The sequence below is a fragment of the Opisthocomus hoazin genome, chromosome 12 (genome assembly GCF_030867145.1).
Source record: "Opisthocomus hoazin isolate bOpiHoa1 chromosome 12, bOpiHoa1.hap1, whole genome shotgun sequence".
Taxonomy (NCBI): Eukaryota; Metazoa; Chordata; class Aves; order Opisthocomiformes; family Opisthocomidae; genus Opisthocomus; species Opisthocomus hoazin.
This window is the reverse complement of record NC_134425.1, coordinates 18,703,478-18,731,210: the sequence shown is the minus strand read 5'-3', so window position 1 is coordinate 18,731,210 and position 27,733 is coordinate 18,703,478. Positions and strand designations below refer to the sequence as shown.

Genomic DNA, 27,733 nt, shown 5'->3' with positions numbered 1-27,733 from the left:
AGTGGGAATTCTATGTCTGAAACACTAAGGCCTTCACAAGCCTTTATAGCCTAGATATTGAACTTTTGTTTTACAGTTAAGAGAGAAATGAAACCTTTGGATAAATCTATTGACACCCTTCAGAGAAATATGTCAGCTGCACAGATTTTTACACTGTCATGCTTCTTGGCCTGAAAATGTGTTTATGTCCCATCTTTCCCTTATACCACTTAATTGGAAAACAACAAACCATGTGTGGGTAACATAACTGCATTTTGGCCTGTGACTTTGGGTTTTAGCTGTGTTGCTATTACTTCTCTGGCTCTGTAACATACCATGCATTACTTCTATTGCTCTAAAGAAACTTCAAAAAGATAAGTAAAACTGATACATATAGTGATTGAAAGGTTCCAGTTATTACTATTCCACTTGCTGAATTTTAAAACCAACCATCTCATTAATAAGCCCATGTATTACTACGAAATGAGCAGAGATTGTTAATGTCTGCAGGAAGTTCATCGCACGCTCTAGAACTGGGCATTAGTCCTTCTGGTATTCATTCCATTTATCAGTCAGGTATAATAGATCCATTGACTCTCCCAGCAGCCTTCAAAATAAGGTATTTGCAGAGATTTTCTCTCTTCTGAGGGCCCGAGTACAACACTTAACAAGGTTTCTTGAGCAGTGCGCACTGCATGATGACATCGTAGGAATGGTGCATATAAGATTCTTTCACGTATTGGCGTCGTTAGTGTATGTATAAAAATCACATTGGTTTTTAAAGTGTAAGAAACATAATACTGGTACCTGAATAAACTGTTACACTGTTAATCATTTTTTAAATATAAAAGTCAATTTTAGAAAAATACTTTTTAAGATGCCCGATACCTTCAAGTAAAGGCATTTTTGTTGTTGTTTTTATTTAGGGTTTGTGTGTTGGAAAAGCCTATAAGCAGTGCTTATGTGTAAGACTATGCACTGTTACATCAGCCAGCTGGTGTAGCCAGATCTTCAGTTTTTGCCTTTCTTTACTTTTTGGAGGTATCTGTGAGTAGCTTGATGTTGTTGACATCTGTGTGACAGCTTCTTGCATAAGAGATGAGCAGCGTGTTATACCACCCAGCTGTGTGTATTAGTCTGTACATCAAGCCGAGGAGCGGCACTTAGCCAGATCTGACAATCAAATGTGAACTAGTACTACCTAAACACAAGAGTGCATTTTAATGTTGTGTGCTTTTTGCCAAGAGGCTGGTACTTGACAAAGAAATTGTCAGAATCTCTCTTTTTCCCACCTCTTTTTTTTTTTTTCTTTTTGTGCCCCATAGATATGACTCCATATTGAAATATATGATTTTTTTCTGCAGTTTAATATGGTTTATTTTACAGATAACAAAACCAATCTAATCTTTTCAGTGATTTCAGGTAATAAAATTATAGCAAGCTTTTTGTACTAGAGAAGGGTTTCTGTTTTAGAATACGCAGCAAATTAGCATGTCATTTTTTAGAACTTAATCTGAAATTACATTATACTGGGTTTCACTGCTGACTTCATGTCATCTTACCAACAACCTATCCTCAAAGAAAACCAGAGACCTAGAGGAATTACACTGCTAGTTGATACATTTCGGTGCTGCTCTTCTCACTCTGGTTAGGAGTTGGTGATCAGCAGAGTGTGAGTGCAGAGATGAGCAAGTGGAAGCTACCTGCTCTTATCTCACTTTGATCTGTTAGCTATAAACCTTATAATCTTCTACACTTCCTCATGATTTTAAGCCTCCGTCATCTTCCTTGGTGCATAAATTTGAATAAATGACTTTCACCGTCACAGAAAGTACAGTAACACTCTTCATAGTTCAGCTTTGCTTGTTTATGCATTTGCTGTAAGCCAGGAGTTAGTTACTACATGTAATATTTCTTCCTTTTTTAAGTAGGATTGCCAGGATAGAGAAGATCAGTTTTGACCAGTATATGCAACCTGAAAAGATTATGAAAAGGGGAATATAAAAAAAAAAAAAAAAAAAAAAAAAAATCTTAATATGAATTCTTCTCAACAATGAATTCTCTTATCTACGGAATAATCAATTTGCAGTGACATCTAGGTGATGAAATGTGTAGTTATTCCTGTATGACTTGGTTTTATGAGTGTTAGTGATACCCATTTTTAACTTATTCCATGTTCTCCGTTGTATTACACCCTTATCATTCTTTTAAAAACTGTATTCCATTTTCATCTGGTCTTGCTTTTACAGCATGAAAGTATTGAGTGGGCTGCTTCTTCAATTATTTCTTGTAGTAGTGTTTATGTAGTTGAAAATATGACACAAAAAATGAGAATTTGAATCCTGTTATTGGAAATAGTCAAGCATTCTGACAGATGTAGTTTTATCTTTGATCTTTGAGTTGCATTTTTATTAGTAAACATTTGTTAGTGATCGAAGTTCGTTAAGAAAGCCTTCTTGCAAGCTAAAAGAAAGAAGAAATAAAGGAAACAGTATATTAAAGTTCTAGCCCAATGCTTCCACTGTAACAATTTTTAGACTGTTGTTAATCTGTACTTCTATCACGTTGAGTTAGACTGTGGATAGATAAATGCGGACGGATTTGTCATGGATTGTGATTCTCTGATTCCAAAAACCTGATGGCATGTTTCAAGTGTCTCTTGCACTTTCCAAATCTTTAACTGCACAGTTAATTGTATAATGCATACAAAAATTCTGTTTTTGTTAATAGAAATCTGGAAAATGAAGTTTGGGGAAAATCAGGCTTTTACCTTAGCGATTTCTTAGTGGTTGTGTTGACTAAACATTGGTGGAGATAATCTCTATCTAAAACAGGACTAAAAAAGGAGTTAACAGACCAAGGGGGACAGTGAAAACCTGCTTCTCACAGTCAGCTGGCTCTTGGCACACTCCCAAGATAAACCAGATTTGTGACTGTCTGCTGGGATGGCAGGTCTTGGGGACGTCATTTAAATGTTGTCAGATTGTAGGGGCTTTGGTGTACAGTAGGTGGTGTTTTCTTTTTCCTTCATACACCCATTTCGGCAAACATTTTAGAGTATCTCCAACACTGAGGCTCGTTGTTTTAGTGAAGTATATTACTGAGCCGTTGAATGGAATATGAGCTTTGTACCCATTGGATCCACAAATTGAAGTAGAAAATAAAATGAAAAGAAAATAAGAAAATAATATCTAGGTATAAGGTAGGCATAATCCTGACAAATATTAGACTAGGATGGATTTTCATCAGTGTGATAAGGACTGATTATCTGAAAAAGAATTTAGGAGGAAATAAACTCACGTGCCCTGAAACTACCTAACCTGAAGTACTGCTTTGTAAGTGGAAAAGCTCTGCTAATTTTTTGCATCCGTTTTGCTTTATTTAATTTTCCAGGATTGAAGGTAGTAAGAGAAATAATTGCATATGTTTGTGTCTTTTTAATACAACTAGTTTTATACTTGGCTGTTTATATCTTGGTTTCTAGTCTAATTTTCTGTTTCAATTTCACCCCTCCAAAACAGAAAAAAAAGCTTCTTGAAGAACTTGGAGAGAACAGACTTCCGTATATGACACCAGCTGATGCTGATTTCCATGAGTTGGTAATGTATTTCTTTTGACTGGACTTGTTTTCAACTGAAATGGCTGTTTGCACTGAACAACAAATAAATCTTTCTTCAAAGAGACACTGTGAAATCTAGTATGAAAAAGGCATCCTGATGGCTAATAATGTATTTCCAGGTGGTGCGAATTAAGACCTCTAGAATTGGGATATTCAAGAATGAAAACTTTGTGAACTTCATTTATTTTTAGGATTTTGCCCTGAGTATCAGTACCCGAGTACCAGATAACACGTGTAACAATGAATCAAAGTTTCTTATGCTTTGTTAAAATAAATTACATGTTGCCATTCTTTTAAGGTTTTTTTGGTTTTTTGGTTTTTTTTCTAAGATGTGAAGAGACCTGTTCTTTATAGTTCAGATTTGGCAAAATAGGGAAAGTATTAACATAGAAATTTGAAATGTTTTGGCTTAATTCTACTTTCAAACAATAAGTAACCCTTAAGATTTTGCTTACAAAATGAACTGTGGAATGCATGCCTCGAAACAAAATAAAAGTAAAAACAGGCTCAGTAGCCACATAAGTAGTGAACAAAGTTAGCATATGGAAAAGCATCATGAAAGTAATAGAATGTTCTGTATCTGTCTTGAATCTTTCTAGGTCAGCTACAAAACATATGGCAAGAATTGTAGGTTCAATCAGATCAAATCAGGACACGGTAAGATGAAAAGCATAAGAAGGAGTCTCGTAGTTTGAACAGCTACAGCAAGCATGCTTACGTTACGGGGATGTTACCTTTCCTGTGTTTGATATATGGCTCAAAGATGCATGTGGTAGTGCAGAAATAGGTCTGACTCTTTCCTTGCAAGGATGAATTTCTCTTTTGCAGGATTCCAAGGCCAAGAAGAGCTTAGCACACATCACGCTATAGAAAAGGAAAGATGCATTGATGGGTCAGGTACTGGACGTGACTCAGAAGCGTGAAGTTAAACTCCAGTGTTGCCATGGAATTACAGTTGTAATATTGAGCAACCTGTACCCTTCCCATGCCTTTCTTGTTTGTTTGGGTTGTAGGATGCTTAGGGAAAGCATGGTTTTCTCTGTGTTCTTACAGTGCTGAACACAGCAGGAGTAAGCTCTTGATTGGGATCTTTAACGGCTGTAAGGATAATAACATGAAAACACACAGCTTGCTGTTAGCCATAAAAGTACCTCTGTGGGCAATGGCAAGTGGTAGAAGAGCTTAACAGAATGATTTGTTTTTTCATTAAAAAAGCCCCAACCCAAACACATTCTTCTCAGTCTTTAATGTTCAAGAAGCACCTCTTGCGCTTTTTGAGACTAGGGCAGCTTGCTGTTTTCTTCTCCCTAGTCCCGTTACATCCCCTCCTGATTGTTCTCTTCTGTTACATCTGTTGCTGCCAAGAGCTGCTATGCCCAGCCTCTTTTTCTTTTTCCCATCTTTGTAAGTCCATAGTCTTGTGGAACTGACGTGAAAAGAGAAAATGGAGCCCAGGTTGCCCAAGTGGCAATCTCATTTGCTCAGTGTCAGTAACCTATAAATAGGGAAGACAATGGGAACAAGATAAGCAGTGAAATCAGACCTGTTCAAGCCTTAATAGGGTTTAGATACATTCTTTTTGCATCATATGGAATGATAAATTTTGTGTAGTGTTTGTGTTAATGCGAGGTATTTTTAAGTATGTGTGGTAATCTAAGCACCACAAGCACCTTTTAAATTCTTATGGTGGTTATGAAATGTTGCTTTAATCATAGCTGTAGATATTGCAGGTTCTGTGATGCTTAAACGTAATGCAAATGGAGAGGAAAAGAAGAGTGAGAGTTCGAAGACAACAAATTGGCAAAATAAAATACCACATACGGTTTAGTTTTATAATCTGTCTTTCCTGGAGAGACCTGTCTTACTCCTCGAAGGATCCACCCTTTATAAGCAGTTTTCTTTGAACACGTTGGAAAGGTTAGGTAGGATGCAAGTAAGAAACTACAGTATCCTGTCGGGTATGGAGATGTACAGTCTGAACAAAACTAAGAATTCCATCACAAGCAAAACTTCACCGACATCCTCTTTCAATGTGTCTTGCCTGAAGAAGGATTTTAGAAATAGGCCCCAATGGGCTGAAACAATGTACTGTTTAAAGCCCATTATGAACAAGAAAAAGTCCGTTAACAAGGCAATGCACAAATATCTAAAGTACAAACTATCATTCAAGGACTGAAGTGGCAATTGGCTTATCAAAAGTCCTTATTGCTGATTTCTAACTTTATTCTGTCACTTGAGTCATCCTGTAGGGTGATTCTCTGTGTTGAGTACCACCCTTAGGAGTGAAGGCATGTGTATAACATTTGTGTGAAGATGTGAGAATCAAATGTGCTTTTTTTTTGTCCTGTAGTTGCCAGTAATGTACCTACTTGTTTCAGAGTGAACAGCGAGTTGACCTTTAATACTTGCTGTCAGAGTTACAACACAGAGTAGGTGATTACTTCTCCTTCTCCATGCCCCCAAAACAACAAGGTGTCCAATGTGAGCCAGGCATTCACCCTGTGTTCTGATCCCTTAATGCTTTCCTTATGTGGGACATAGCGCAGTATCTGGCTGGAGATTTAAAGACGACCAAACTGTTTTCATGTCATGTGTCAGAAATGTGTTCCCACTTCCTGATTTCTTTTGAGACAGCAGTATGGTGTTTTTTTTTAAGATACAATCGTAAGTATACTATGTAAAACTTAATGATAAAATAGTTCTTAAGCATGTTATCTTAAAACACAACCCAAAGGTAACATGCCTCTGACTTGGCTGGCAACAAAATGTGGAAGACATTACCTCTGCAGTTCAGGAGGGGAATATGATGGTGTTACCTTTGTAAAATCTGTGTGCTTCCTCTCTAGTGCAGGTTTTCAGGCATTTAGTTGCTTTACATCGTATTGTTATTTCTCTCCTGTTTGTAATAGTTGTTTGGAATTTCATGTGTGTGATTCATGTCAGAAATTCAGTGTATTAAAAGGTTTCAAAAATGTAGGAATAATGACTTCTAAAATATGCCATAATAGCATATCTAATGTGAGTAATTGATTAATCTGACCTGAGAATGTCAAATATATAGAATAGTTTAAAGAAATACTGGGATACTGCTATAGAACTGATAGTGCTCTCTCTTTTGTACATACCACTTGCATAATGAAACAAATCACGCAGTAATAACCTTTATACGTCCCAACATATAATGTTCTGTCATTATTAAGTGCGATTGTGAAAGAATACTTATGATGCCCATCAACCTCTACTCACACATCTGACTATAGCCTATAGCTGTAAATCCTTAAAACTTGAAGTTACTGATTTCAGTAGTTATTCTTCATAACGATTTTTTCACTGTACTGTTCAGAGGCTGTGTGTACAAAGCACTAATTGAAATAAAGGGGACAGTTCAGGACTGAAGTTTCGGGCTTTTGGCAAGCTCAGGCAAATTGCGTTTTTTCAAGTTTGTATTCATTTCTTTTAATGAAATCTGGGATTCAGTGTTCTGTGCTGGAGAATGTCTAGGGAGGACCTTCAGATATCTGGGGCTGTTTTCAAGCTTTGGTAGTTAAAGTTAAGCATGTAAATACTGTTGTCATAAATTTGTTGTGTAAATACTGTTCTGACTGTTGTCAGAAATTATTATCATCGGTAGATACTGTTAGGGGTTTTTCTCCTCTCCCTAGGAAGCTGGTTTTTGGAAACCATAAGAACATGTAAAGAAAGGGAGTTAGCTTTGCTGTAAAAATTTATTATGTGTAATCATTATTTTTAAAACAGACTTCCTTTTATATTCTCCTTTTTAGTAGAAACAAATGACTATGTAAAGCCACCTCTTCAGTGTTGTCGGATAGCAGCATGTTAGGATGCAAAAGTCTTAACTGTTTTCATGTAGTAGAAAATATGTATACTTACTGAACTGCCTGGTTTGTATTTTTGAAAGGCACCTTTTCTGGATTTTAAAATTGACTTCCTTAAAGGCAGGTTCAAATCTGATTTGGAAGTAGGTTGTATAGTAGATAGAGTAGATAAAGTGGGTTTGAGTTGTACCTGAAGGAGCCTGCAGATGGATTGTAGGTCAGTGTGATGCTTTTGTGCTGGTGGCTTCTATTGGTTTTTTTTAAAAGCACTTAGAACATAAACTATTACATTAAAAAGTAATTTTTAAAATAAAGTATTATAGTAAAAGTTTTGTGCATCTGTGTGCTCTTACCCCATTGCCCAATGCTTTCTGGTTTCAGTTTACCTTAGTTTTCTGCCCCCCCCCCCCCCAACACCATTGGTATCTGCCTTTTTGCCCAGGCTAGTCACTGACTTCTGGAGAAAAGGAAATAGTTGTGGTGAGCGGTTGGGAGCTTCACGCATGCTGATACCTGATAGGCTCACATTGCAGCCTTTCCCTTACTAAGGGCATTAGTTGGCATCCGTTTCTTTTATTTATCTATTAATTTTAATGGAATACATAGGAACTTCATCTATTTAAGAACATAATCTCTAGCCTTTGTCCAGATTGACCAACAGTCTCAGCAGTGGTTAAAGCAGACTTACAGGCAACTAATAAAAGGTGTGATTATGTGATATTCCTTCCTGGAGTGGGAAGCAGTATTTTGCGTACAAAGCAAGATACTGCGGACTAGCATCGTTATACCTTGCTGGGAGTTGTTGCCTCCAAACTGCTGGATTCTGAACTCCAGCTGATACCAGAGCTGGTGCAGTCAGAAGAGGATATAAGGAAAAAGGATACTGCAGGTGGGGAGATGGGGAGGAAAATACATTTGGAAATTTTTTTTATTGTCTAGAAGGGTAACTCTTAGGTAAAATAGGAGAGCTAATGGGCATGCATTGAGGAATGTGACAATAGAAGGGGCCAGTATGCCAAGGTCCATTTTGAAGATAGAGGTGCAATGCAGCAGAATGCTGGCCTTTTTTGAAAAATGACTTTTTCATTTTGTTACTTTTGCTCTCAAAATTGTTGTTATATAAAAGTGTTTTAGTTTATCATGTAGCCCTCTAGAATTGTGTACATCAGAATGAGACAGAATGGTCTTTGCAACCGTTGCAAAATGAGGAGTCACTTTGTTACTGCTTTGTATTCTGTTGCTGGTATCCTGAAAGGTAGCGTTGTCTACAGATTTGTCAAGGGAGCTTATCTGTTCTATTGTTTTCTGCCAGAATCCTCAGGTTTATTTATTTAGAGATTTGCCCCGGTGATACCCTCTGGTTGCAGGCCACTAGTACATATCCACAGTTGATGCAGCATATTGGAATATGAAAATTAAGTAACAAATACTGGCATCTGTTTCTTCACCATATTGTAGACTCATGCTTGATAACTCGTTAACTTAGCCTTGTCTTGAAATGTGTTCTTGAATATATGAAATACTTTGGTTCCTGTCAAAAGAGTAACTCTTTTTCTGTTTTTGTTGTTTGGTGTTTTTTTCCTCTTTTAGTGGAAGACCAAATATTCCAAGCTGATTTTCAGAAAATCTGATACAGTACCCGAAGAGCTTCATCAAATGGTACAAGAAGGCTTTCTGACCTTGCGAAAACACGAATGTTTCTTTCAAGATCTTGTGCAGATCAAAGGAAAAGATTTTGTTACCCCGGTGTCCCGTATATTAATTGGAAAGCCAGGATGCACTTACAAGTACTTGAACACAAGATTATTTACAGTTCCTTGGCCTACTGAAGGTTATGATATAAAATATTGCAGTCCTCAAATACACGATGCTTGTAAAGCATTAATCAGACTTAATGACTACTTACATGTTGAAGCAGTCAAGGCATTACAAGGACAAAATTTGTTTGAGACCAAAGAAATTAAAGATACTACTGTAATAGATAGGGAGGAAAATTTTGCTACTTCTCTTACAGAGGAAGGGTCTGTTTCAAAAGATCAAAGCATTTGTGTACCAGAGCATAACTACGCAAGTCTAGAGAATAGAACGTCTTATAACTTGACTTTATTAAATTATATGGATCCACTGCAAATGCTGTACTTGAAACAAGAGCCTTATTTTGGAATGGGGAACATGGCAGTGAGCTGGCACCATGACGAGAATCTGGTTGAAAGGTCAACGGTTGCTGTGTACAGTTATAGCTGTGAAGGTGAGTGATGGGGAGGTAGGAGTTGACTAGTGATCTAAGCATCTGAAATCCCTGAAGCTCTCTTCTGTTTCCTAGTGTGTACATACATAAGCACACCTGCATGCTACTCTAGATTTGTCACGTGCTTCTGAATACATTGTCGTACTTCTTGTATTTAAGCCCTATCTTTATTTCTACTAAAAGCTGTACAAAATATGCCTGTGTTAACTGCAGCTGGTTTATCAGTTGTTCTCTAAGTAGATTTAAAAAATTATATAATTAACTTCTTGACTGTAAGTCAGGAAATCAACATCTGTCAAACACCTATTTCACCTTAACGCATACACATATTTTCTGTCTTGTAGAATGTTTCATTGTAGTTGAGATCACCATCTTTATTTTGTTATTTGTCATATACAGACTTGCTTCTGCTTTATGCTCATTTCACTACTCTTCTTTCTTTGGAAAGGTCATTTTAGGTTGGTTTTGCATACAAGTAGTACTGTATTTACTTGGGAGTATAGATGTTTTGTTAGGCATGCTGTAGTGCTAATGCGTGTTCGAGGAGGACTTGCCAACACTTCTGTAATTGGGAAGGATGCAAGTTTTCCATTAAGACCTGTTGTCTGACAGGCTTTGCAGGCTCTTAGTTATTTAAAAACCGTTTAAATGTAGTGTTAGAGAGGGAAAAAGTGTAGTTGAAGAGTCATTCAATATTTCATTTTTCGTTTAAAGTCATCGTCCTTTTTTTAATTGTTTTAAAGAACAGATGTGAGGATTTTTGTTTAGTTTTTTTCCTAACGATTTTTGAACAAAGCCTTGGACTTTTCTAATGGCTTCTGGTTTTGCAAACATAAGATTAGAATTTATACACTTGATTTGAATTTGCTAATACTATGTTATGTTTCATAATTCACAAATGATTTTTGGTCCTTCCAAAAATCCTTTGATGTTTGCTTCAAAACATGGGAAGGATTCACATCGACTTTGGTAGGTTTTGGCTAAAGACTGTGATGTAAAAATAGTAGCTTATACTTTCATATGCATTCTCTTGTTAGTCTTGTTATTAGCTTTGAAACTGTGGGTCACTTTGTAGCTTAACGTTCAGTTGAAATCATCGTATTTGCATTTTCCTGGACTTAAAATATAGGCTGGCTTAGCAAACTGAATAGAAGAGATTCCCTGACCTGTAGAAGTGTTATTTTGTTCATGAAATCATCCTATTTGCCAAAGACATTGATATTTTATGTCCAATAATATTTTTTTCAGTAGTACTGTAGATAAATATTTTTCCAGTAACATTTTCAGTTAAAGAAACATAAACATGGACTTGAAGTAGTACTAATATGTGTGAGGGTTTATTGTAATATACTTAAAAACTTTTTATTTAAACATAAAACTTGCTGGGGGGGGGAAATGAGTCCCTTTAAGTTCTATAAATGAACAAAAAAGAAAGCTGCCATATTTATTCATAACTCGTCTCGATTTTGTTTCTTTAAGTTCAGCAAGATAGATAAGTAAAATTATGCTTTTTTAAACCACTGTGAATTCTGTGTAAGATTTGATTGATGAGGGTCAAAAGAACTATTTAATGTGTTTAAACCAAAAATTATTTTGATATCTACATGTAATTAATGTTTTTGCTACATGGAAGACTTTCCATAAATATACTTGATTATTCTATCATTTTAAAAAAATTAAAAATTACTGCTTCAATTTTTTGTATTTTCGCAATGATTCCAACCGTTTTTGATCAAACTGGAATTTGATTATATATGAGGGGAAATCTCTTGGCAGAAGGTGGCAAGATTAAAACAGCAGTGTAGCTGGAGGTGGTGTAAAAGACACTTTTTGGGGAAGAAAATTATTTATGAAGTCAGAACTAAATCTGAACAAGATTGAATTCCACTTGATAGGTCTTGAGCATGGCTCAAGTTGGTTTCATGAACTTTAGAGGGAGTTTAAGGTGCCTAGCGTGGCTCCTGAGCATCGTGAGGACATGTCCTGTAGCATACCTTTATGTGAAAACAGTTCACTCGCTGTGTTCAGGTTGTGGTTGTCATTCTATATCCCTAAAGTGAAGCTCTATTTATAGTTGGCCTGCTTATTTGTAAGTTGGAGGAAATGGAACCTGTTCGTAGTTTAAGAATATGGACTTGTAGTTAAAGTGACAGTAAGTACTTGTGTGTGGTGGAGTTTTCTACCCAGCACATCTAAGAGGAGTAATTAGGCTGCTTGATTTTAGAGAAATAAATAGATTGTCTTTTTGCTCTTCTGATTTCCTGTTTATAGCTCTCAAATGCTGATGTTCATAAACTTTTCAGTGCTTATAATATTATTCTTTCCAGTTACATGTCACTTCAATGTGTTGGTGACTTCTACTGTTCACAAAGGTTGTCAGTATTTACTTTCTTACCAAGCTCTCTGTAACTGTGAAGCATGAAGAAGCTGCACATCTTTCTGAAGATTGTTAAATCTTTGTAGAATTGTGTCTTGATTCCTCTTTCCTTTTTCCATGAATATATTTGCTTTTTACGCCAGTGTCTTTTATTAGTAGTTACTCCATTAATTCGTTTAGCATTGAGTCAGCGCTGAATTCTCACTGTAGTGTATGAAGACTGTCACAGAATCATTACAGAATACAGAATAAAAAGAAAAGAGGTGGTCAGAAATTTTTTGATGGAACGATTTTTCCTTAGAAGTTGTCGATTAGATGGATTAGTAATTTTCTGGGAGAAAACACAAATTCTGTGGGAAATAAAACTTAAGTTAAGCATATTTATTTTTGTTAAAAATAACTTGATTCTCTTTTCTGCCAGGTCTTGCACATTTTTTGTCAGCTTTCTATTCCTCACATTGTCCCTGCTGTCTGTGGTAGCCCAGACACCGAGGATCCGTGGCAGCCCTGGGCATGGGGAAGCTAGGGCTTCCAGGGCTGCCAAAGCAATTTGGATTTTTATATCGTTTGTTTGGTACCTACTTAATTGATTAAATAGTATTAAAGCAGATATTACTGTAATTGAAACAACTTCACTTTCTTGTTCACTTGTTCAGTGTTTGATGCCATAATGAAAATTTGATGTTTGAAACTTTCATCAGTATTAATTGGAGTAGAAGCAGTTTTTAATATGCCAGAAAAGAAATTTGAGAGCCAACGTAAAGATATTGGAACAAGCTGATATTCTAATTAGTATCACTGTTTATTTTCTTGTTTCCAGTGCCAAACTGTTTCAAAGCAACTTCAAATGACGTACGTGTCTAACAGCAAAATAAGATAGACGTTTTGCTTCATGATTTTCTGAATAGTATTTGCTTTTATTTACATTAAAATAAAATGTATTACACTAGGTTAAAAGCAGATTACCAAGTCATAAGGATAGGCCCTTACAAATTTTTGGGAAATTTCCTTTTAATATATATACTGCATGAAAGTGCATGAATGGTAGTCATGGTGCATATGCAGAACTGAATACGTTACAGAATGTGTGTTCAATTATACTGACACTAACAGTATTCGGAATTAATTTACTTTTCAGAATTTACCATGGAACAGGAATTCCAAATTTTGGCCAGTTTAGGATTTTTAATAACACATTAGCTTACAAATATCCTATCACATGAGAGCATTAAGGTAAAAACTTGCTCAGGATTTTAATATATTAAGCCAATAACCCATTTTTATTTCCTGCTCTATTTATAAAAGTGAATTGCCATCCAGATACTGATGGAATAAGGGCTTTTACAAAAACTGGATTTTATTCATGAAATTTTCCTAATGAACAGTTTTCCCTCAGGTCTTTGTAAGTTTTGTAGGGAATTTTATTGCTAGGCAGAGCACTAGTTGGTTCCATGGATGTTCTTTGAAGTAGAGACTTGTTTCAGTTACCAACTTAAAAGAAACACAAAATAATATAGTCACTGCAAGTGTCCATCTTTCTCCTGCCTTACCCAAACTATGTTTGAGGTTAGATAAGTAGTTTTCACTAGATTCTTTACAGTATCTTTTTTATCTTCTTGCTGTAAGGGCTACTCCTTGTATAAATCTCTAGAAGTACTAAAGAACTGGCTCTGTTCACTGACAAGGTACTGCTGAAAGGTTGAACACACTTGCAGTTAGTCGCAGTAATGGCCAGTCATGAAGGGGCGTTTATGCTTGCTTGTTTTGTAAAATGCTGTTTGTATTTGTTTTTGACACCATGGTGTTAGAAGCAATATCCTAGCACTAGACCTAATGACAGCTACATTTCTACAGTAATTGTGAATAAAGATAATGGCGATTCACTACAGACATGTGTTTCCTCACTAGTTTAAAAAAAAAAATCCTGAAACTACAAAAGTTGTTCAGAATTGAACTCAATCTAAAGATGTAGTTGACCAATAATCCTTTTTATATGCTGCTTAGTGGATAAAAGTCATGGAGTAGATATTTGTACAGGATGAGAACATATACATGAAATGGTTTCTAATGTCAATAATGTAGTAGAAATATTGCTTGTTGAAAGAACAGAAATGGTATGTAGAAAAATATATATTACTACTTAAAAAATGAATACATGAGTGAAATGGTCACACCTGTAACTTACAGGTTCTGGACAGTTTGAATTATATTCTGAGAGAATCACAAATTTTTAATGATCCAATTACTCTTGTAATAATAGATTTGAACCCCTGTTTTCGAAAAAGAAGTCATCATTTGTTTTAACTGTTGTGGGTTGTGGGGTTTTTTTTACCAAGCTCTCACTGATTTGATCAAATAGGTCTCCCCTTGTAGAATGAAGGGGTGACTGGATGTTCGTTGTTCTTATTTTAGTGCTTTAGTTAATTGAGATATTTGGACACAGTATTCCAAATATGAATTGATAAGAATAATGATGGCAAATCTTCTGATTTTTATTTTTGTGAATGTCAGTTGCAAGCAAAAGTTAAAATGTTAGTACCATTTAATTAATCTCTTGTGCTATGGCTTTTCAGTAATAAGGTAGAAGAAATAACGCTGGTTAAGTCTCATTCTTTTCCACCAGCTGCTGAAAAGCAAAGCATGCTCTACTTTTTTCACTTCTTGCATATAACATATATAAATTGTTATGGAAGACAGTAATAATGTATATATTTCATTAGTCAGAGAACACATGCGTAAATTCTTTTGATTTCTGGAAAAATCAATCTGTGAAAAAAAAAATCTTTTTTCTGTGTAACAGCCATCAGTTGTATTTAATGACAAAGTAGATGTTTGCAGTCCTGCTTGTTTTTAGCAATGTGTTGGCAGTGATTCTGTTGTCTAAGAAATCATGTTTGATTTAAGATTACATTTAGGATATAGTTTGACATTACAATTTGACTTGAATAGAGAACATTTAGCTTTCAGAGTTTTAAAAAACTTGCAAACACTTGTTGAAGATTTTGTGCCTTGAAGCAGTGAAACCTTTTAAGGCTGCTTTTACTTTCTGTGCTGTGGAACAGCAACCAAAGTAGATCCAGGAAAAGAAGTTCTGTGGTGTTCTGAACCTACCATGACCCAAACCTGATAAGATCGGGTCTTATAGCTGGAACATCTCTGCAATTGGAGCTGTCTAGTTATGAGCATAATGTGCCAGTTTTCTGCAGCTACATTCTCTCTTTCATGGTTCTGCCTTAATTACAGGTTTGGTGAGGTATAGTTATGTTGTGGTAAGCCTATTACCTGGTTGCACCATTTCATTTGGGATGCAGCCATAAAGGTTTCTTGCAGGCCAAATTCTATAAATCTTTAATGAACAGAATTCAAATTTGCAGATAGTTTTATTTCCATTAAATACTGCTACATTTGACCATTTCTGTATGGTCTACTCCAGAATAAATATGTGTTCTTAAGGTGCTGTCTGTGTGCAAGATCCACGTGATTTACTCTCGAATACCTATGGTTTAGATGCGTCCAAATGTTTTCACTTACATGGGAACTGTAATTAAGTCAATGAATATACAGCATTCAGTCGTGCTTGAGGTGTGACATAGAGAATTTAATAACAACTTCTTTTTATGTACAAGTTTGTCAGTTCTACCTAGAGGTATGCCACAAATATTGTCTTTTTTTTCTGCTCCCCCCCCCCACCCCGCTCTCACTTTAGAGTAGGTTGCATTTAAAGCTAGTAGCAGCTTGCTTCCATTTGTTACCAAAATAACATGGTAGGAGCAATCAGTTTCAATTGCTGCTGATAATTATAAGGTGCAATACTTGAGAGTATAGAGAAAAGGAGACTGTGAGCTACATTTGAACTCTATACTTAAGCAATAAAAAATTTATCAAACTGCAAAAAATAAGTCATTTTAACGAGCACATTCCGAAGGTGCTGGATTTATGAGGAGACCCCAGGAAACTTTTGATTGAAATTTCTGTCTCTGATTGTAGTTCTATATTTTATTGGTGCCATATTGTGAACAGTGCTGCTGCCAAAGTGAATGGGAAAGCGGCATAACAGAGAGAGTTAACCCAGAAAGGTTACCTCTTTTTATAATATCCATGATGTATTGCATTAAAAATGCCTTGAAAGTCATCCTATTTGCAGTTTTCAGAAAACATTTTTCTTAAGTTACGATTTATCTGAACAGGGCAGAAAATGTGAAAGCCCCTTGAAGACTTTAGTATTGATTTTTCGGAGTATTTGCTAGCTGTTGTTTTCTCATTTGTGTGCTCCTTGATAGAAAGGCCTAGAGCTGCTGCCCAGCCAAAGCTTCAGCTGATGAGAGCTGCAGCGGTGAATGGAGGGAATACGGGGACTGAATTTACAGTAGGAGTTTTGACTAAGAACTTTAGATTGGCTTTTTGATAGGTTTTGGTGCACTGCTTCCTGAATTTAGGCAATACTTAATTGACATAGGGAATTAAGACAATTTATTAATTATTAAAGGCTACTCCCAACTAAACAAACATCACAGTAACCATGTGAGATGAATGACTTCAGTATTTTCAAAGTGTGAGTTCAAGGTCACTTTTTATGTGGGCATGTTATAGTAAAAGTTATAAATCTTTATTTTAGTATTTTTATTCTGGAATTAAATGAAGACAAAAGTTTTGAAAGTTATTACATGAAAGCACCTTTGAAATGGACAGTGAAATGGACATACACTGTTACTAAGTCATAAGCAATAATGAGGCATGCTACATATCTGATGATTTCTGACTGTTCACTGTTGTTCTGTGCCAACTGCTTATTAAAACTTTGTCCTCCCTCTGTCAAAATGCTCTGTTGCTTTAGCCATAACACTGTTATACCGTAGCTCCCAAATACCTTGTTATAAATGCTGACTGTATCTTTCAATTTATACTGCAGTGAAGTAAGCTTATGAAAATAGTTCTGAGGGATTAAGCTCTAAATACTATTTCTGTGCAGTGGATTATTTTTTTCCCCAAGCTCGACACATTCATGCTGCTTAATGATCAGAAAAGTGCTGTGACAAATGTCTTGAAGCTTTGTTGGCTCTTGTGCATGTTATCTAGCATGTTTGACTGGTAATTTAGAGAAAAGAATCACAGATATGATTCCAAGATTCACTTGACTTTGGTCTGGATTGTGTTTTGTGCCCATTATTTCACCTTACTGTGCCTAAGTTTATGGTATGGTGAAATTGCAAGGACGTAAACACATGAAATTGTTCGTAAAATGCTTTGGCAGTTTATGACGTAAAATTCTTTCAGAAGTTATCTATTTTTATGTCAGTGTTCCTGCATGGTGGTTTTTTTTTGTTTGTTTCTTCCATGGTTATGGTTTTAATAATGTAAAAAATAAAAAAAGTGAAGATTAAGTAAAACTCCTGTTACTTGTACTTGAGAACTTCACAAAAACTTGAGTCCATGACAAACTTTGCCTTGACTTGCCCTCGCTTTGTTGTTAACATGAAGTTTTCATCTTACTCCAATTGCTTGCAAAAAATTCTTCATCTTGTATGGCTTTTTTTTTTTTAACCTATTACGTACTTTTGAATTTGGAGATGGTGATTATACCAAATGGAGATTATAGAAAGTTTAAGCCTATTAAGATTGTACTGATGTGGGATATTATTAAGTCTGTATTGTTAGATCAGCTTTTGTATTTTATGATTCTCACCTTGTCTGTCATCTTTGTGGTGTTTTTCCCTCTCTCCTTAAAGATTCAACCATGCAAGAATGTAATGAACAAGAACTGGAGGGAAGAGACCCAGCTGTTTGGCACGTAGGCTTGAAGGTAGCATGGGACATAGAGACACCTGGATTAGCAATACCACTTCACCAAGGAGACTTCTACTTGATGCTTGGTAATTTTCAAGGGCTAAGAAGGTGAACTTTATGTTGAAAACAAGAGATGACGACACTGATTTTAATATAAGTTATCGTACCTTCCTTTCAGTTAGGACTTTCCTTATTTAGAAAGACATGAGACATGGCTAGAGTGTGTAATAGATTTCTCCTACCCTGGCTGCTTTCAGTGTATTTTGGGGAACTTTTTTATCCTAATGTTTCTTTCACTTCACAGTTAAAAAAGGAGAATATTCTTTTCAAACCTTCTCTGTCTGTTGTGCAGTCAGAATTACTAGTCCAAGTCAGGCTTCAGATGGAAGCAGAAGTTCCCCAGATCTTGTGAGAAGTTGAGCTGTATCTGTCCCGTCCTTATATTTGTAGGTGTGGATTCCTGTTCACATTCTTAATGTAGTTGTACTGAGTAACTGTGTGCATCTGCGTCTGTTAAGTTCAACAAAAAACCTCCCGTTCTTGAGTTTGGCTTATAGGCTATGTATTATGTAAGCTGTGATTGTAGCAGTCTTAAAGTTCTGTGGTACCATGGTTCTTGGAGTGTCAACCATTATGCTGATCTGTGGATATTTTATTGGTCACCAGTTTTAGACATGACACTTCTCTCCTTCTGCTATGCTTTTCCATGTGTATATTCAAACATACTGTTTTCTAGTAGTGGGATTATACTAAGATTATAATGAACAGAGTTGTCATTGTCCAAGAGTGAGTCTCAGTGTCTCAAGTGTAGAGGATTAAAAAAAGAAAATTAAATTGAGTTCGTGCACTTGAGCAGCTCAGCTCACACACTAAGGTTTTTCCCTTGCAAGAAAAGAGGCAAGTACTGTGGCTAAGGTTTGTTGATAGAAAACCTGTTGCTTTTTCTTTTGGCTTGTGTTTCTCTTAGTTATCATTTTTGTTTAAACAAATGTAGCTGTAAATCACACAAAACATCAACAACGCTTCTGGCATCACCATGTTTGCCTGTTTAGTGACTTGGCTTGACAGACATCATGTTCAAAGAGTGAGAGCACTTGCAGCGTGTTCTCTGTTTGTGACTTGGGAGATGGCACAAATGACCTGTCGCCCTGCCAGCATCTGGGGCTGACAGTCTTTTTTCACTTTTAGCTTCCAACAAATATGAAAACAGTTTACTTATGACAAGCAATACATTTGCGGGCAATCTTAAAAAACATACACCATTCCTTGTTCTTCGTTACCTCATCGAATCCTGTGCACTGTCATCAGTGAAGTATCTTGTGTAAAAAACACTGGACTGCCTGTGCTCTGAAGTGTTCAGACAGGTACAGATCAAGTGTTAAGACGCAAGGTCCTTTGGCACAGTGGTGTGGATGTGGCTCCCTTTTCTGTATTTATGAGGATGTAGAGTAGCAGACTGGAGGGAAATGGAGACATTGCTTAAATGAAAGTGAAGTTTAAGTGGCAGTTAAACATTTGTAGAAAGGGAATTATTAATCTATTTTAATGCAATAGCAGTTCGGGCATCAAGTAAACTTCTGATCTAATCCTTCCTGACTGGAAAGTTTGCGCATACACAGCTTTGCTGGGCAACAGATGCAGAAGGCAAGTAATAAAAGAAGGGGTCTAACCTCAGTATTTTTATGGAAAATACTGTAGACTGTAGTTGACTGAGTTACCAGATCATAAGGACATCTTTTTTATTCCCTGATGGGATTTATAAACAGGGATAAAGTATTATCATTATGCTCTATGAAGCGTGGGTCAGAAAGTTAGTTTAAGACATAACATCATCATCATGTTTAGATGGAAACAAAGGATATATTAAACATTCTTTTGAAGACGATGTGTAAATAACTTTCTTATTAATACTTCTTGAAGAGCTACAGATTTCAGCTCTGTAGACCAGGTGTTTGATAATCTCTTCTGCATTTCCATAGCCTTTGTATTTTTCTTTCTCAGTTACCTTAAAAAGAATATTATATTATCCAGTCTGAGAGAGTATTCTCTAACTAGCCCATTTATAAGGTTTCTATGTACAGAGCAGCCTTTATTGTTTTTCACTTGAAGTGAAAGACCACGTAAGTGGACGTATACAGTTTTAGTGTATTTTTTACTGTTTGTGTGTTTTTAAATTGATTTTTAAGAGGAGGCATCTTGAGGATGCCATCTAAAAGATAAAATACGAAAACTTTGTATAAAAAGTAACTTGACAATAAAGAAGGCAATGTTAGATTCATTTATGTTGTGCCTTTATACATCATATGTTCCAGAACATCATTTCAGTAAGCAGAGTCGTCTTGCTGGCATTATTTTAAAAGCAGTGGCAGCATATGCAAGGCATCTACAAAATACAATGTAAAGATAAGAGTACTGCAGCTAGTTGACATTCAGGGACTGGTTGGCAGGACTGTGTACTATTTCTGACTACCACTGACTTGTCCAAGTCTAGCAAAAAACTTAGCAACTCTGTAGGTCTGTTCTTCCAGTTGTTGAAATGGCATAGTGCCTGCTGCTGTATATGAATGTTGTAAAATACTGAAACGTCAAATTCAGTCTGTTGCTAGTAATTAAAAAGTCAGGTCCTATCAATTCCTGTATCTCTAATACCCTGACTATTTCCAAATATTGTACACACCAAGTATTAGATATGAAACGACGGTAACTCGGATTTTCTAATAGTAATGTGCAAGTACAGCAACTTGTAAATCCTGATCAATGGGTATATCACAGTAGCAAAAAGATCGTGAGTGTTTTGTAGCATTTCTAGTAGTCATTTAGTAATGTTTATGTTCCTCTCTTCATTGGCATTATAAAATCTTTTTTGTCGTTCTGGGTGGAATTTTAGCAAAATGCAGTCTTGAAATATAAATTTACACCTGTGTTTGCAGCAGTCCTCTTCAGATGAAATCATAAGCCATAATTTAAATGTATGTTAGTATTAAACGTGAGGTATCAAATCCATCCTTGAAGTAAGCTATTACAATAATATAAATGTATTTTGTTTAAACAAAACCAAACAAAATCTAAAATTATTTTCAGGAAGACAGATTTTTTTTCTTTTTTTAAGGCTTACTTTTCCTAATATGAAGAGGAAAGATCTGCCGAATGACTGCAAATCTGCTGCCGAAAAACTCAAATCTGAACTTTATATCACTCATGAAACGGAAACACTTTAGCTCAATTTAGAATAATATATTGGTCAGCAGAGGAAGTGCACACTGAACCCTGCTGTCTCAAGTACACAGTCAAGGGGTGTCTAATATGAAACGTGTTGGGTGCGTGCAATAAATCCAAAACGCGTGAAGGTGAGCAAAGGACCCCCTCTGCGCTGTCCTAGAGCATGCTTAACTAGGGTTGTCATGGTCTTGCTATTAAATTGGAATCTTTCCCCTAATCTTTGGGCTAGACATGACCAGATTTGCAAGCAGATTTACAATTTTCACTAATTTTCTTACCATGACTTCAAAACATACGTAACAAAAATACATTCTGGACTTTTTCAAAGGGAGATTTACTTTTCTGCAGCTGTTTCCCATAGATCAAGCTCTTGCTTGAAGGTTAGGGTTTTAAAACAGCATGAAGATGAACTTGGAATCTTATACCCATCCCCCCCCCCCAGCAAGTTATAGTTCAAGAAGCATCAAAAAATTATTTTCGTAACCAACCAGAAGAAGGGTGCACACATTGCAGAGGTTGGCTTGTGGTTAAACATAAATATTTAATGGAAACACTTCCACATGTATATAGTGGCTCATTAAACTATTTCTAGATATTTAATCTGCTTTTATTTCCACAAACTAACTTGAACCCTCTTTGCTCTCGAGCATCTTGAATGTGTTGGAGTTTTTTAACCCTTTTTTGTTCCCTTGAGTCCGTATCTAAGCCAAATGATATATTCCTTGATTATTAAGACTTCGAACGCCAGAAACGTATTTGTCGTTACCGAACTCTTCGATCAGGAAGTTTGGCAAATCTTAGACCTTGTTTTTAGTTCAGCCTTTTAATTCTATGTTTTGTTTGTGCACACTTTTCTTAGTTAAAAACTAAAAATATTTCTTAACTAGGGACAGATCATCCCTCCAGCTTTCTGTTATGAAAGTAGCATTCCATTGACCCATAATTTCTCAGGGAAGGAGACATACCTTCCTGGTGCTTTTTATTGACATACCTGCAGTAAAACTAGTTTGGCTAGGTGTTTTCCTGTTGAAGCGTCGTGTGCTGTTGGGTACAAGTAGAATTGGAAATGGTGGAAAAGCATTTCAGTGCTTTTGAGGATTGCACTATAATATGTTTAAAAGGAAAATTACTTGTTTATGGTAGTAAGGAAAACTAGTAGCACTAGTCCATTTCACTGTTGTTTGTAGATACTTGTTATGTTTAGAATATCAAAGCTTTTGTTGGTGCTGTAAACCCCACTGTCCCTATTTTCTGCCTCGTGAAACAGATGACAACAAGACAACTGTCTGAAAAATTCAGAAAGAACACTTGAAAGGAGATAGGAAAGATGACATAAACCCCTGTTGCTAATTCTGAGAGTGTTTTCCATTGTGGTTTGTGTTTTCCTGGGAAGTAATTTACCTATAAGTGGTAAGTTTGGGGCCTTTAGGCCCTACTCCTTTCAGTAAGGATTGGCTTAGAAATAATTTCGGATCTTTCTGCCTTGTATTTGTTGTATCTTAATAGTCTGCAGTTACGTGGGTATACAGTCATTTTTTCCCTCTCAGTGCTTTGGGTCCTCACATCACTGTTGCTCTGATGCTTAGTAAAGTAGTAGAATTAGTGAAGTATAGGTATGTTAGTTAAGTGTATATACATTCACATAACCATTAGTCCAATCTTTTGACCAAGGCGATACAACCCCTTTCAATGTTTCTGCTGTAAGTGCCCAAGTAATTCGGCTGCCTAGAAGAAAGTATACGGTGAGGTGTGGACGGAGCAGGGACAGGGCCTAAGAACAGGATCAGAGAGAAAAGAGAGGAACTGGCAGAAGTTTCATGCGGCGGAGGGGACTGTGCTGAGGTTCTGTGCCGGCGGGGATGTATTTGAGAAAGGAACAGGATGACAGAAGTCTGTACACGGGAGGGACAGAAAGATCTAGGACTTGAACTTATTTCTGCAATTTAAAATAGAATATGCAACATCCAAATTCCAAAATGTATCAGCTCTCTGTGAATTACAGGAAAATCTCCGAGAAACTTGTCTGATAAAGGGATCTGCATAGGGACTAACAATCTGCATCTGATAGTAGAAGCGTGTTTAGGTGTTATGACAATAACATTAGTTTCTATAGCTGGAGATTCTGTGTCAAGTAATTGTATGTATTTGCAACTGATCAGATTGCCTGCTAAACATTCGTGTGACTTCTTAGTACTTCATCTGTAAAGCCAAAATCTGACCTCCAAATTATTTAAACAGACAAAATTGATAACTTTGTTTTCCAGGGTGGCTTTGGCCACCTGTACACAATCAAACATGTGATTAATTTCTTTTAATAAATCTTGCTTCAGCTATAGTAGCCCTATAATGGGATCTGGCAGTAGCGTGGTAGATGATTCATTGAGAAGCGGTAAGCAGAAAGTAGTAGAAATAAAAGAATAAAACAATCTATTTAAAAGAAATATGGTTTTTGCCATATACAAGTATGCAGGAAATAGCCTTCTTGTTTCTCAGGTGCTCTATCTCAGACAGAAAAATGAAGGGTTTTTTTCCAGCATTCAAATGCCAAGTGTCTGTTTCCAGTGAAGCTGTGTTCCTTTGAATGCAAACGAGCTCTGTACAATATTGTTAGTAGTTTGGGGCAAATGATTTAGGCATTAGACTGTCTGGATTGTGGGTCATCCACATTTACGTAGTGACTGGTGGCAAAATGGTATCCTGTTAATACAGGTAAATATGAATAGCTTTAATGTGTGTGCTTAGGCTTTGCCTGAGAAAATTCTCTTCAGTCAGGATAGCACTCTAGCATGTGTTGGACTTTGTTAGTTTTTCTTGATTGTTTTCTATAATTACTATTTTAAATATGGATAATTTGTAGTGTTTTGAAATTTATAAACAAGCAAAAAGCCTGATCAGACTTCAGAAAAAGAGTCTGTACAAGTGACAGCATTTTTCATAGGTGTGGGAAGTGGAGAGAGAAACAGTCATGTAAGCAGATAACTGTCATCCAGTTCTCAAAGCTTCTTTCTTACCTAGCAGGTAGTTAGTTTGGCATATGCATCTCGTCAGCATCCCCATGGAAGTCCAGACTGCTTTCAGAGGGAGAAGGGGTTGTGTGACAGTTCTGAAACTGTACCAAATACATTGCTAAGTTGGTGTTAATGGTGACATGAAATAAAAGGTCACTTCTCACATGCATCGTACAGTTCACATAAGTTTTGTGGCTTTTTGTTTTTGTAATAGATGCTAAAATGAGATGTCCCTGCCATAGTTCTCCTGAGTTTGTGGCATTGTGCTGAAAATACACCATGTTGGCTCTTACCTCACCACAAATTCAGGAGAACGGTCTGACAAATAACTTGCCTGTCTGCCGTTTTCCGAAGCAGGACTGATACGTATGTTCCTAGTTTTATATGTCTGTATTTTATGTGATGTGTAATACTGGAGAGGCTGTGTTTTGGTCTTCCAAACTTCACCCATCAGTGTTTAGTCCTGTAAAACTGATGTGAACTCCATACGTACTGTATTTTACCTAAAACCACAAAAGTGCCATGGTAGTTTTTGACATGGGTGTCCAAGGAAGGTAACAGTTTTGGTTTGGCTCTAAAATCAAAGTAGTAGTCTGGATGTAGCGTTCTATATCTGAGTAAAAGCTTTTGCTGCCAAATGGACAATGGCCAATTCAGCAGAGAGTGCTTTTTTCTTTTCAATTAATATATTTTTAGAAGAAAGAGAAACACAAATCTTTACTGTAATCTTTTAAGACCTAGAATGTATTTTTAAATATCCTTTCAGACATGCAGTCCATGAAGCTTCAACTATTTTTGTACAATTACAGTTTTAGATGAATTATAAACTCTTAAATTAAAATTACAGGCTTCTTTCTAAGAGTCCTAAAGGATTAGAGACAGTTGGAAGCAATTTCAAGGGGAGCTCTACAATGAGATTTGCCAAGGGTTCAACTAAAGGTACAAATCAAAATGTAGTACTGCCAGTGCTGCGTTTGCTACATAAAACACCACAGTGAATGGGTACTCAATGGGGCGGTGGAAGTGTTTAGTTTTGTTTTCTGTCACAATTCTTCTTGAAAGTGATTGTGATATTTAAGTATTGCAATGTCCAGAGATAGTGTTCTGTGGCCCTTGCAACACTTGGCTCTATGCAATTTAACCCTTGTGTTTATGTAGGAAATAACTTTTTCCTATGTTGTTTTTGTTTGGTTTGGAGCATTTTTTCAAACTTTTCAACTTCACCTATCTGCAAACTTCATGCAAATAGAAAATAAGCCTAAACTTTCTCGTGGGAATTCAGACCATTTCATAACACTTGTCTACTTATTCATTTTATAAATTGTTTTCGTGATTTTTATTTTTATATTCCTATTCAGCCAGAATGAGTTTTTTTAAGTAGAATTTTTCCCTGTACTTAAGGTTTTCTAATCTTTCCCTAGATGATCTCAATATGACGCATCAGCACTGTGTTCTGGCTGGTTTTTCACCTCGATTCAGCTCAACTCACAGAGTGGCAGATGTAAGTATCAAAAATGGTTTGCTATTTGGTCATGCATAAAACTAATATTCTAGTACCGTATATGTAGCATCATGTTGTCTTACCCAGAATTGTGGTTCACAGTTAAGACTTGGACTGTTTTTGTGAACAACTGCTATTTGTTTATTTTTGGTTTGAGGTACACTTATTTCTGTATTGGTGGTTTGCCTAAACTCACAGTTAGGCATAGACGATATGTGTTACGAATGTGCTACACCACACCTCATGGATTGCTGAAGAAACGTAAAAACAACTGATTTTTTTACCTGAAGTGTTTTAAAACTTTTTTCTGTGTTCGTGTCCTGGTCCCAGTTGAAAGACAATATTCACAATGGGATAGAAATACTCAAAATTTGTATGTCAGCAGTGTCCACTGGCAAATGTGGCCTTTAGGAGGCCAGAATAACTAAGGGCAGTCATGAGGATGTTTTAAATTGGATCCTTCTGTGCATCTGAGGATTGCCGAAGCAGGAAGGTGGTACAGAGTCCCTTGTCTCAGAGTTGTGTTGAGGCTTCAGCCTGATATTCTTAAGTGCTGAGACACCTTTTTTATTTTACTAGACCTCCCTGTTCCTTTCCATGATATTGTCAGTAGTTTTGTTTACGTAGTATTCTAATGGGAAAGCATACAGAAAAATAAAAATATACTGTGTTGTAAAAAGATATTTTAAACAATTACAGTCACTACTTTCTTCTTCATCAAGGCAAAATATACCACTATTGAAGCGATAGATGCATATATCCATATACTTCTTTTTTTCTGTGTTACACTTCCTAATTTCTACATGTATAGAAATGAGGCAATACATGAAACATGGAGACATACATACATATAAGTTGTAATATAAAAAAGGTGGTTTTATTCTTCAAACAAATATACACTTTGCTTGCTTGAACTGGGCTTTGACATAAAGCTCAAGTACACTGTACATTTTAAAACAAATAGTTCTGTATTTTTCTTCTCTCTTTTTAAGAGTGGTCTGACGTGCTGCTTCTGTCTGCATTTTCCTGCAAAAGTAACAGACTTACTTTCAAAGTGTGAAAAGCTTCTCTATTAAGTGATTATACTTTGGTTTTTTTAAATTTATGAGTTGAAGTTGTATAGTATGGAAATTTTGTTTATGAAAAATATGAGACCAAGGGGTCCTTATTCAAGATTATTCCTGGAAATTTAACTGAAGGTACAGATATTTAATTGAAAGTAATTAAAATATGTAGATGTCTTCTTTCTTTTGTTTCAAAAGGATTTTTACGTATTTCCTACTAATCTTGAGGAAAATGTAATGAAAACAAAAGTGGAAGTGTAAATTTGTTTTGTGTATATTATCTATGTCTTGTAAGCAAATAGCTCTCTCAGACTGGACATAGAACTCTATTTTAGTGTTACTGGGAGCCCAGACAACCAGGCAAATGCAACTGATTCTGCAATATTGTCATAAAGCTGGCCAGGAAGCAATGGAAAATATGGCCGTGTTTGTGTATGGCATATTTGTAAGGTAAATTTAAAATGACTTCTTTTCCTTCTCCTTTCCATCTATGCTGTACTGGTTGGCTAGAAGTTTGATGGATTAGACTTTTGCATAATTTATATCAATAACTACACCGACAATCGAGGGGACGTTATGCTTTTGTTCAAAAGATCATGAAATAAAGTTACGGAAATACATCCCTTCTGCTCCTTCACTTTGATTGTTTCAGAAGCAAATAGTTTGGTATATTTGAGAAATATGTATGTTCTGAAGTGGCTATATATAAATTTTTTATTGTATTTTTATAGTGCTCAAGAGGAACATTGGAATACATATTTGGACAATGTGAACTGGCACTCCAGAATTTACAGATTGAGTCAAATTCAATGGCTTTATCTCTGAAGTCACTGGAAACTGCAGTTATAAAGCAAGTAGAAGAAATACATAATGAGGTGAGATTATCTGCATAGAGAATACTTCAGCTAGGCTGTGAGAGGTGCAGTCTGCTCATGGAGTTAATGACAATTAAGTGTATTCAGCTGCTCACAAGGCGTTGCCCGTATAAGTTTGAAATGTATTTTTTATGACTTTTTACTTGAGTACTGTAATTAGGATTAACTTGGACTGATGCTTTCATTCCCATGAAGTTTTCAGTTTTCCTTCTGAAGATCCCTC

At 36.1% G+C, this 27,733-nt stretch overlaps 1 protein-coding gene across 9 annotated transcripts in view; it reads left to right on the top strand.

Annotated features, from left to right (window-relative positions):
- FTO (FTO alpha-ketoglutarate dependent dioxygenase) overlaps positions 1–27,733 on the top strand; it is a 251,628-nt gene that overhangs the window by 42,505 nt on the left and 181,390 nt on the right. For 8 of the 9 annotated variants that reach the window (XR_012765343.1, XM_075433831.1, XM_075433825.1 and 5 more), the window contains 5 exons: positions 3,501–3,578; positions 9,025–9,682; positions 17,786–17,929; positions 25,492–25,571; positions 27,367–27,510. Coding sequence is in view for 8 of the 9 variants with exons in the window: in XM_075433831.1 (XP_075289946.1) it covers positions 3,501–3,578; positions 9,025–9,682; positions 17,786–17,929; positions 25,492–25,571; positions 27,367–27,510 (1,104 nt within the window). In the remaining variant the exon portion in view is untranslated. Of the gene's footprint in view, positions 1–3,498; positions 3,579–4,197; positions 4,256–9,024; positions 9,683–17,785; positions 17,930–25,491; positions 25,572–27,366; positions 27,511–27,733 lie in introns of those variants that run through there. The other variant, XM_075433826.1, reaches the window with a different exon arrangement.